Source organism: Melanaphis sacchari, unplaced genomic scaffold, assembly GCF_002803265.2.
Source record: "Melanaphis sacchari strain LSU unplaced genomic scaffold, SCAv2.0 Contig20_pilon_pilon, whole genome shotgun sequence".
NCBI lineage: Eukaryota > Metazoa > Arthropoda > Insecta > Hemiptera > Aphididae > Melanaphis > Melanaphis sacchari.
The window spans coordinates 1,833,465-1,846,425 of NW_020271042.1; the positions used below are offsets into that span (position 1 = coordinate 1,833,465).

The 12,961-nt window shown below is 26.0% G+C and overlaps 1 protein-coding gene across 2 annotated transcripts in view; it reads left to right on the plus strand.

The window, feature by feature from the left end:
- Positions 1–504: 504 nt before the first annotated feature.
- The window catches only part of LOC112593783 (hippocampus abundant transcript 1 protein-like), a gene marked incomplete in the record, with an annotated part of 19,908 nt that continues 7,451 nt past the window's right edge, over positions 505–12,961 (plus strand). The window contains 3 exon segments of one of the 2 annotated variants that reach the window (XM_025338325.1): positions 505–891; positions 1,029–1,155; positions 11,847–12,164. In XM_025338325.1, coding sequence (XP_025194110.1) covers positions 11,883–12,164 — 282 coding nt within the window. 2 annotated transcript variants of the gene reach the window in all.

Genomic DNA, 12,961 nt, shown 5'->3' on the forward strand with positions numbered 1-12,961 from the left:
GTTAATACGGTAGAAGTAAACATGTTTGGGTTGTTCGCTAATTACGAAGCATATTTCATATAGTAGTCACGTACAAACTTCAAATAGTTACAAAAAATTAAAATCCGTTGCCCATTGAAAGAAGCAATAGTGTGTAAAAAACCAAAAATCATTACCTCGGACATAATATTTTGATTATTCGAAGTAGAAATATTAATAATGTTAAATTGGAGCATAGGTCAAATACAAGAATCGTGTTGAATTGAGCACTTAGTGTTTGAAAACACGAAAATCATTCGTACCTCGTGGAAATGAGGATAAAGCGTAATATACTAGTGGTCGGGTAGATACAGGTAGAACTAATACTTGCAATATGCGAGTGTTAGGTCGTTGCGTTTAGAATATAGGTATATTCATTATTCATAATCTCTAATCAAGTTCATAGCGTGTACAATATTATATAAGAGAAAATAATGATACGAGCGATCTCACATTGCAAAATAGTATGCAACTCGGCCACCGTTGATCTGCTGGCGTATGGTCGCTGCTACGGAGATCCTCGTGTGTTTGGCTGCGCTCAAGTTCAACTGCACATAAAACATATCATCCGCGACCGTCGGCCCGAGTGCTTGCGAATGTTTGTGTTCACGATTATTGTGTGTGTGTGCATCGGTGTGCAATAGCGATCATATCATAAAAACGATTAGTATCCATATCATCGCAGTAGTCAATCCAGCGGTTACCTATGGGTTCTTATTAAGTAACTTAAGTCAAAACAACACCGATATAATTTAAATCATCGTTTTATCGTCATCTGGTCGACCAAATTCCACTTGTACAGTTGTCGCCAGACTTAAGTCGACATCACACACCTGTCCACGTACCTCAACAATAAATAAAGTTCATTAAATTGTACGTAAAAGTGAAAATCGTATTATTATTTTTTTTTACATAAATTTTTGTATTATTGTTTTCCACGAAACGATAATAATTGCAGTAGTAATATTACATTATTATTTATTATAATTTGCTATGTAACTGACTTACAGTCAGTTGGTGTTTACAAAAAATACGTGAGTGAATGTTTCGAGAAAGATTTTTTTTTGGGTCACTAATCGTCCTTCGGCCTACCATCGGTTACATCGTATATAATATCTACACATTCATAATATTCAGGTAAATCGTATAGATTATTATATATATAATAATATATCTATATATTTATTATCTATGACAATATTATTACGTTTTATAAATTTATTAAAAAACGATAACTTGTTTATTCCATGAACGAAACTACAGTATATGTTTTCGAAATCTAAGCATTATATTACTAAGGCTTGAAAGTTGTAGGAACTAAAAAAAGCAAAATATGCGCATGTAAATATGTACCGCGAAAAAATTACAAAATATACATTGAAAATGACGTTAAATATGTTAATATAACTGGTTGGTATTTTGACATCTCATTGAGTTGAAAATATAATTTAAAATATTTCTTTAGCATTTCTGAAATCACAATAAATACCTTTGTTGATCATTTTGAGTTTTATATTCAATATTAATTAAAATATAAAGGCTAAGAAAGAAAAAAAATCAATGAAATATGCACTTTTTTTAGTTAAAATTAACAAAATATGCATTTTCAATTTTCAATTTTCCAACTCTCCATTGCACAGTTTAAATTTCTAGCTTGGTCTGCTATGAATAATTGAGAGCATACAAAGCAATATGCAATTCTTACAACTTCAGAGCCCTAAAAAAAAAGTGGAGATTATTATGTATATTATATCTACATTTATACAATATAATTAATACAAAAATAATATAATGATATAATCACATTATTTTATCCGAATTTTTTGGCCTTTTTTAGTTCCTACCTACTTGTTTATTTAAATTTCCCTGGCTGAATTTTAATCAACTGTATTAGGATTTAATCTTTGCAGTAAGATCATAATATTTATAATTATACTTTTGATTTACTTATATTTACATAATCATCACTATTTTTCTGTCTCGTTTAATAACATGGGTAACCAATAACTTAATTAAATTATATATTAAACAAATATTTATTGCAATGTGTACTATTATATTTAGAATAGATAAAAGTTATTATATTTCCTCTCTTTTCTTTGACATTTTTTGTTGATATGAATTAGCTGTTACTTAAAATTATTTGTTTAGAAAATAAAGACAATTCTAGCTATCATTTATGCATAACTATTGAATATTAGTAACTTATTTTGTCCGATAATTATAAACACCTAATGGTGCAAGACATTTCTTATTTTAGGTGGGAACCGGGGGAGGGCACTTTATTATTTTCTCAAATTTTTGCAATGTTCGAATAAGCACTTATTACCTATTATTTAATGATTCACTTGTTTAAAAAGTATTTATTATTAATCCGAACGAGATTGGTGAAAGGGATCATTCAAATTACTTATTACTTAAAAAAAAATCAATTATCTTGTAATTTAAATTTTGAAATTAATCTTTATTTATATTGCAGTATTAATTCATAAAATTTGTTGTTGAAAAACACTATGAATACTATCAATATCATTATAATTATGTATATACAGCCAGCTAATATGTTCATATATTGCATGTTATTATGAATACTAATACACGTGTGTATTAGCCCGTTCAGATTAGCCTGTGTTCGGACTAACGACACCCTACTGCAGTATATCTACTTTTGTATGACTACTATTATGTTAACTGTGATACTCATACATTTAATATCGTTGTAAATAATAGATTAATGTATTAATTAATATAAGTATACAGTGAAACCTATGTATAGTAGATACTCATGAGAAATTAAAAAATGTCTTCTTTGGGGAGTTTTCTACTATTGAGAAAACCCTGAAAACCTCTACATATAGTGGACATATGCGAAAAATTACTAAATGTCCACTATACGGAAGCGCTATAGAGAATTGGTTATACATATACATATATTATATTGGTATATATTGAAATATTAATTTATTATTTATTATATATATATAAATATATACATATATATATTAAATGTATGAGTATCATAGTTAACATAATAGTAGTGATACAAAAGTAGATATACTGCAGTAGGGTGTCGTTAGTCCGAACACAGGTTAATCTGAACGGGCTTGGAAATAGCCGTATCGCTATACTAATACACACGTGTATTAGTATTCATAATAACATGCAATATATAAACATATTAGCTGGCTGTATATACATAATTATAATGATTTTGATTGTATTTATAGTGCTTTCAACAACAAATTTTATGAATTAATACTGCAATATAAATAAAGATTAATTTCAAAATTTAAATTACAAGATAATTGATTTTTTTTAAGTAATAAGTAATCTGAATGACCCCTTTCCCCAATCTCGTTCGGATTAATGATTATCTACTGTATATAGTATATATAGTATATTTATACATATATATATGAATGTAGTAAAAAGTGGTTACAAAAATATATATAAAAATCTTAACGTATAGATACATATTCATACAATGTGCAGTATTTAACTGATGACCGAACACATAACCAAACCATTTATCATTTTTCGAATAGGAATACCGTCAAAATAACGAAATGTATAAAAGACAAATATAGTACTTTCATGAATTAAACATTTTCGATATGCTAATGTATTGTGTCCATTTATGAGAGTTAATTTTTAATTTTAGGATCAGTTTTTGGAGTCCTAGTCTATTATTAAGAGTTTTTACTATCAGAGGTTATAACTCCTATTATGTGTATGTATTTTTGCCGGGGAATTTAAAAGTGCCCACTATTGGAAAAAGTCCACTATTGAGAGGTGTCCATTAATAGAGGTTTCATTGTATTTATATCATGATATCAATATGTGTTGCAAACACAATATTTTATTTTTTGTTTAAAATTATTACTATTTGCTAAAAAGAATATAAAATCATAACTTTTAATTTTTATCAAACATGATATAAAACAAGGCATGATAGCTATCCTTACACAAATAGGATAATTGAAAATTGAGGCGATAGGTCTGCCTTATTTATGAGAGGCCACTGAATAGAAACTTTAACCAGCTATGTATTACAAAGTAGCTGGCTGCTCTCGCGATTATCCTTATTAGTTGGGTATTTATATTACATTTTTATACCAACATTCAATATAACTTTATACAATTTTAAACTTACTTACAAACTAATTTTAATAATTTTACAAATTAATTTTTGCATTAAAATGTATATTCAATTAATACATTTATCTGGAGTATTTAAATAATTTTAAGAATAAGGGGTATACATATTTACTATTTTATTTGTATACATTTATTTGAGGTGTATTTATTTTAATTTAGTTTTCAATGACTGCTTTCAATTTTACAATAGATATATGATCTAGAGAAGTTGATTCTAGATTCTAATCCAATACAAAAAATAATGCATTAATTAATTCTGAGCGAAGACGATTTGTCAGTCTAGGACATTTTATACTATATTTATAATATTTTTATTAAAACGATAACCGGTTGGTTGAATTAATATAATTTGTATATCATCATATTTGTATATAATAATATACTTAATAGTTAAGAAATTTCAAGTACTATTATGTAATATTTTATATTTATATAAGCAACAGTATTGGTTATGTTTTATTAAGACCCGTATTGCCGTATTGTCGTATCACAGCCACATGTATTGTTTTCCGATTTAGGTTCGTTATTTAAGTTGATAAGTTAAAGCACGATTTCGTACGCGTTATTGATACTTTAATATTCAGTTTTCAGGTCTATAATACACCATAATTTATAATATACATATACATTACATGTTTACTATTTCTATACTTAAACATCACAATTAAATTTTTATAGGAACATTTTTGAACCTGTATACATTTAAAAAAGGAATAATTATTTTATTTTATTTTTAGATTGATTATTATTGTATATATTTTTTTTAAATAAAATTTTTTTTATGTAGTTTGTCATTTTGAGGGGCCACATTAACCTCAAAAAAAAACTGTGGGTCAGCTGACCTCCCAAATCCCCCCTGGGTCCACCAATGATGGCACCCATATTTGGCTAAAGACCAATTACGTCTAGAGCAAGTTCAAAACTGCTTTTTGTCCTACGTTGCTTTTTTGCTTAAGATTGATCACCTACCCCATGACTATTTGTCTATTATAGATCTTTGTTAAATATCCCTGCCCTTGCTTCTCGCCATGTAGATGTAAAACTTTCATTTATTACCTCTCTTTTTAATGGCTCAGTTGATGCCTCTGATCTTCTCTCTTCCATCTCTTTCCGAGTTCTCATGCATTATACTAGAAACCACTCTCTTTTCTTTTTCCCTTTACACCGCACCAACTACTCTTATATAACCATCCTTTATATAAAATGCTTCGTCTATTCAATAACTCCTAGATCTATACTTGGTTTGAATTTAAATATTAACATGTGTTGCTTAGTTTTTAGATTTATAAGATTTATTGCACACTAACTCTTGATATTTATAATTGTACTTATATTTAGTTAAGAATGTTTAGATATTATCATATAATACGTTTTTGTTGTTTAATCATCTTTATCACTATTATTATTGTAAATTTTTTGTATACATCTTATTATTATATATCTTTGAATTGCCGATTGGCGTTAAATAAATAAATAAATAAATAAATATTTCACTAATTTGTAAATATTTTTAAACATATTTTATCATACTATATTATATTCTTACGTTTACAATCGGTGTTTCAGTTAACAAAAACAACTATTTATTAGTATATTATCGTATATTGTCCAAAAAAAAATTCATGCTGTTTTAGAAAAAAATCCAGGCTATATTGATTTTAAAACAATCATTGACGTATAAATGACACACATCCTTCTAAAAATTTGGAATTATCACCTTCAGATATTATGTACTTCAAATATGCTCTAATTACATCGTTGATGTGGAATGATCATTTAGCCGTTTTAAAAATATTTTGAGACTAATAGGTGAAATTTAACATTCGATAATTTAAAAGAAATTGTAATTATTCAATGCAAAAAATTATTTTAATAATTTAATAATTATATTTAATGCATTTTATTTTTTTTATTTTTTAATTACATTTTTTCCCATATCTGATGTTTTAACTTTTAACACATATTTTATAAATTATATCTCCATATTTCTGTGTTTTTATTATTTGTAAATCCATTCTATACTAATAAGTAATTATTGAGAGGTAAATATTAATATTTAAATAAGGTATAACAAACAAACAAAAAAAAAAAAATGATAAAATTGGTAGGTTAAATATCATAATTTAATCCTAATAAACAGATATATTTTATGAATCTAATAATACGAACAAAATTGATCGAAAGGTTATACATGTTATTTATAGATACTGTAATTCGTACAATATTATCACCAAACACATTAATTTCTTTTAGTCGACTCAAAAGTATAATTCATATTTAGAGTCTAGATATCTTAATGACGTATATTTATACTTTTAAATTGATTGTGTTGATTCTATTGGGTTTTAATAGTTTATCACTAAATATAATGCATATTTCTTCGAATATTTCACTTTATTTTATAAATATATTATATAATGTATAAGATTTATAATTTACTTTTTGTATCTAAAAAATACCGATTGTATAGCTTTAAGTAAACAATTAAAATAAATGAAAATAATAATAACAGAATGGAATTTTATTCTTTTAAAATATAATCTTACGATACATACATGCAAAGCATAAATTACATTTTAGAAGTAAAAAAAAAAAAAAATAAAAAAATATTTACCAAAAGAGATGTAACTATTAAACTAAATTTAATTTGACCATTTAAATCCATTATATAAATTCATTATTATTAATAATTATATAACTGGTTAAAATCAAGTATATATTCAAAGCTAGTTGATATTTACTATAAGTGCTATAACAATTTACTATTTATAAATTATTTAAATAAACTGTATCTTAATAATAATACATTTAGGTGTAGGAAGCTAATTACCAATTTTTATTTTTAGATGATTTGGAGAAACACAATATTAATTAATAAGTACCTATAATATATTATATAGATTTTCGATCAATTAATTTTATTTTATTTTCCCATTTTAACAAGACAATTATTTAATTTCATTAAAAAAATAAATTATAATGGAAAATTATTTTATTTATTAATAAATTACGAAAATAACTATGAATGATTCTTTGTAATTAAACTTAATCCGTCATCGGTATCGGTGTTAGCATTCCGCTAACATTAATCTTATATTAGGAACCACTTGTTCAAATAAAAATAGATCGTTTAAAAACTCCATATACCTCTTATATAAATTAATATTATTTATTAATAATTATAATATTTATTAAGTGAGGCTGAGGATAATAACATATTAAATGATTCTGATGATACCGATGCCAATTTTTAATTTTGTATTTCAAATAATGTAGAAAATGGAAATAATGAATATATTAATTTTTTTTTAATCAAAAATTATTTATTTTTAGTTTTTCTATAAACAATTTGAATGACAATATTGTTATTAACAATCAAATTTGTAGGATATAACTAGAAAATGTTTTTATTTTTGTTTTATTATTCTAAGTTTATTAAATATTTCACAGCATCAAAAAATTATAATGTTAGCACTTAGCACAACGCTAACGTTGCTACCACGATACCTATTATGATACAAAACATACCCATACTAGTGACGTGTTAAAGATTATATTTATTAATAATATTCATGTTATAATACAAAGTTAAGAAATGTATAGATCTTAAGTTTTTAACTTTGGTTTATCTCATGACGTTATAATATTATAATATTTTATATAATATGCATTATGTACAATGTACATAAATAAATAAATAAATAAATAAATTAAAGTTAATATCGAACCGCAACAAAATTAAATAGGTAGACACTCAAAATCATGATTGTAATACGAGTATAATAGTTATATATAGGTAGTACATCATTAATAAACTCATTAGGTATTCATTAATAATTTTATGTGGTATATTATTCTTATCTACACTATAAAAAGTATAAAAAAATATTGTGTTGGTGTTATTATTAATTATCTACAGAATTAATTATTCAAATAGATTTTAAATGTAATACGGAGTGTGTGTTTAAAATAGTGATTCCCAACCTTATTTATTCTACGCCTCCTTTATAGATTTTCAAAAATCTCGCCCCCCCCACCTATAAATTGAAAAAAATTATAATTTTTTTGTTTACTTTACATTTTACAAATAAACTATATAATATTTGGAAAGACTACTTTTTATTGATGATAGTAATTATAAAATATAAATAATTGTAAATAGTATAGTATTATAGTGGAATTTTAAATATAATACAATTTGATAAATACAAATTTTACTTTGTGATGACTGCTTGCGTCTCCCCAGCGATGTGTATACGCCCCCCAGGTTGGGAACCATTTATTTAAAACATTCATTTTAATATGTAATTAATAATTATGTACAACAATCTATTTTATTGGGTAATTGAGTACATAATTCACTGTATTAACATTTTATTAATTGCCATATTATTTAATAGTATAGTCTGTAATAAAATTATACATTTATATTCAACTATTTTGAACACAATACATTTTTGACTATTATTATTTATCAGTGGTGTACAAATGGGGAGGAGATTCAAGGACCCCTTACCCCAAGTACAAAAAAAAAATCAATTTTGAAATAATTAGAATGAAAAGTATACACGTTATGAACATTTCAAAATGTGTTTAAATTTTGCATAATCAATTTTTTCTTAGAGCTCTGTGTGTACTCCTCTTATATCAATGTTTTGTCTATAACTATTAATTTCTTGATTAAAATTATTCTTAATAAACCTAGATTACATTCTTCTAATTTATTTTGAGTTTAAGGTTTATACTATTATTCAAAATTATGAACAATAGATTTTATCATACATGTATAATGTTAATATTAGTAAATTTCAGCCTATATATTATATTAATACAAATATTAAAAATAATTATTATTTATTTGTACCACTTTGAATTTGGAACGCATTTTCCAATAGTTAAAGAAATTTATTTGCTTCATAAATATAATATTAATTTAAATAATTTTGTTAATTTTAACAGTTAGATATTAGCAATATCTTCACATTTTTTAATTCATAATTATTTATACTTAAAATTGTATTTCTGCATTGTAGTCTTATATAAATTTGCTTATTTTGATTTCTTAATAGTTAATATTTAAAGAAATACCTAATAAATAAAAATCGAAAACCAACAACTATAACAACTGTCACAGTGTCAACTATCCAGTACCTACCATAATATAATAAGTAAACTTGGAGTATAAGAAAGAGGCTTTTAAAAAAATGAAAATTAATTATTACAATAATTAATATTATTTTTAGTGATAACAAATTTACGACGATAAGATACCTATGATAACCAGCTTCGAAAAAATAACACATTACTCCCGTAATTCTCTCGTTATATTTCAACAAAACGTAACACAAAACATAATACAGTTCGGTAAAATATGTTTATTGAAATACAGTTCTTGGTAAATACTAGAATATTGCAGGGTGCTTAATTAAAACAACTATATGGATAGGTATATTTAAAAATTTTAATAAATTTTCGGTGTTCAATATTAATAATTTGTAAAAAATATTGTTGTTCCAGCAATTTCGTTTCCTATATCATACGAGGTGGTGTGTTTATAGATTCGGTCCGCTACCTCTATAATGGGGGTTAAAAAGCATCACCTTTAACAAATTATTCGCGAGGTATGCTAGAACACTCCAATTATAACTAAACATTAGTTAATATAATTCAGAATCCCGTTAAAATTAAATTTTAGTTTTTATCTTTCTTTTTTTGTTGATTGTTACTTTACTTTTATCAAATGTATTTAATAAAAATTATGGACTATCTAATGAATGTGTAAAAAAAATTGATTTTATTAGTTATTGTCAATTGCTATTACTGTGATTAATAGGTATTCAATTAGCCAATTATATGATGATATTGTGTAAAATTGAGTTTTATATAATATACAGTGTGTAAACACTAACTGAGAGCACTCAATAAATATGCGTAGAGTTCTGCGATTTGAATTCTGTGTTTTGGTAGGTTGTTATGACATAAAAATACACATTTTTATGGCCTATGAATATTTTTAACTTAATTAGACATACACATGCGCAGTACAACTTTTTTTTTATTAATGGTAACCACTTATTTTGACCACAAATTATTTTTTGCCTATTTTTTAAAATAAATTTTGGTAGCTAAACTAACTTTCAAAGTCCAGAATTAATCAAGTTATAGCAATTTAACTAAAAAACTGCAAAATACACACGATATACAGTTTTTTGACTTGTAACTTAAAAATAATTATTCTATTATTCTAGGATTGTTTAGGTTTGACATTTTCTTCCCTAATTATTAAGCTGATAGTCACACATAATTATAATCTTAATTGCTGTATAATTTTCACTGTAATTTGTATATGAGTTATAACTTAAAGCAGAAAAAACGTAAATAAGTATGTTGTTTATTTCATTACATTTAATGGATCTATTAGGATGTATTAATAATTAATAACAAATTCAATTCTTATTTAAGTTATAAGTTTATTTAGTAATTAATTAATTTAACGTATAAATTGTTCAAATTGTTGTCCGCCGTGAGCAAATAATGATTAAGCGCGTCGTATCAATTCTTAATTTGTTGCAGGTATAATTTGTTCATCAGTCAGTTGATTGCATGCTGCTGTTATTTTATTATTTTATCTTTTAAAAATTTAGTTCAGCATTTAGGTCAGGGTAATGCAGATAGGAGACTTGCTTTTGTTGCGTGGTTGATGACTGGTTTAGATGAAAACTCATTAATTTTAAATTCGATATTATGAACAGATGAATCTAAGCTCACAAATAATGGTGTTATTAATAAATAAAATAATCGTTACTGGGACGATCAAAATCCACATTAAGCATTTGAAACTAATAATCAAACTAATTGGAGAATAAACGTTTGGCGTGATTTAATTGGTAATAAATTGCTTGGTCCATTTTTTTATGATGGAACACTCAATGGTAGACGATATTATAATTTTTTATTAAACGAATTACCGATGATGCTTGATGATATTCCTTTAGCTCTAAGAGAAAATATTATTTTTCAACACGACGGTGCTCCAACATACAGTGTCCACGGCCTTACATTTTATAGATATCTTTGGAGTTGTTTTAATATTTGTTATTGTAGAATAAAAGTCTCCAGCATGCATTTTACTTCTAATTATCGACATGTGCCAGTGCAACCTCTTGTTGCGTAAGGGTGACCTCGATGATGCACTTCTGTCCTAACTCCTAATGGTCGACACGCGCAAATGCAATTTCTTATTGCAAACAGGTGACTTTAATGATGCAGTTATACCTGAATTACTGACACGTGTAAGAAGTATATTATTATTATTTATTATAATATACTTCGATGTATCGTAGTCCGCGACATCGGTAAATTTGTTATAATTTATAATGTCCCGAAATATTTATCTGTGTACTTTCATATACTCATACTATTGAGATTTGAGATTAAGAGAAACGTTGCCATTTTTTTTTTTTTTTTTTTGAAAGAGATTTTAAAAAATAAACTCAATACTTACTTTATTCTTAAATCCCTGGAAAAAAAAAAACTATTTGTAGTATTTTATATTACACAAAAAAATGTTGAAAATTAATTGGTGTTCAAAAAAAAAAAAAAAACACCCAATGCTGCAGTAAACACATTATTTTATTGTGCATGAATACAAATCAATTGATTTATTTTAGACTAGGTACTCGAGTATCTTCGACGGCGCCATAATCATGGCGAAGTACACGCTGACACAAAAATCGTTCAAAGCGTTTCGTTGCGCGGTAACGTTAGAGCCCATGCTGTTCGTGTACTTCACGGCCACCGTGCTATCGTACAACGTGAGCACGAACATGCTGTTTCACAAGGGATGCGACCCGAACGCGACGGCGGCACCAGACCTGCGCGCCTCGACGGATTGCCTGCTGGAGAACAGCGCGCAGCACGGCGTGTCGTCCATCAACGTGTGGAAGCACATGATTCAGGAACTGATTTCGGTGGTGTTCATCATTTTCTTGTTGTACTTCGTTCCATTACGTATTGTTATATAATTGTCAACGTATTGTTATTGGGCCCGGATTTATATGCATTTGCATGCTTTTCTGAACTGACCAAAAATAGCTAGGTAACTCAATTTTGATTTGTAATCAATAGATCTGATATTTAAAGTTTTATTTTGCATATTTTGTCATTTTTTGAAATGTATTGCATATTACTGTATTTTATGATTTTTTTATTGTAGGTACTCGTATATACACGGTTTTTAAATGCATAATATGTAATATTTTGCTTATTTTAATTAAAATAACGTTTTTATAGTTATATTTATAGTTCATGTAATTTAGCGAAATCGTTTTTTCTATCTTATCTGAGACCTATAGTAGTAATTTGTTATTAAGTAGGTTTAATCGAATCATACATTAGTTGTATTTATCATGATCTGAGTGCATCTAAATTTTATTCGATTTTATTTATTTATATTGAATGAAAATAAAAGATTTTTTTTTTATTTCTTATTTTATAGGATATATTTCTCTGAGGATTTTAGAGCGTATAAATCCAGACCCTATTTATTATACTTGAGTTAAAATCTTTTTCTTTTTCAAAAAATCGTCTCGATCACTCTAGGCAGTCTAGGCTCTAGCAGTTTAGCTGTTACATCCACGAGATTGTGTCTTTAACGGTTAACTGCAGTTTACATGTACTAATTTATATAAGGAAAAATAATAAATGGAATAAGTATAAAGGATTATGTACTTATTTCGTTTGTAGGATACGAATTATTTATAATAATATTTCTTTTTGTCCGTTT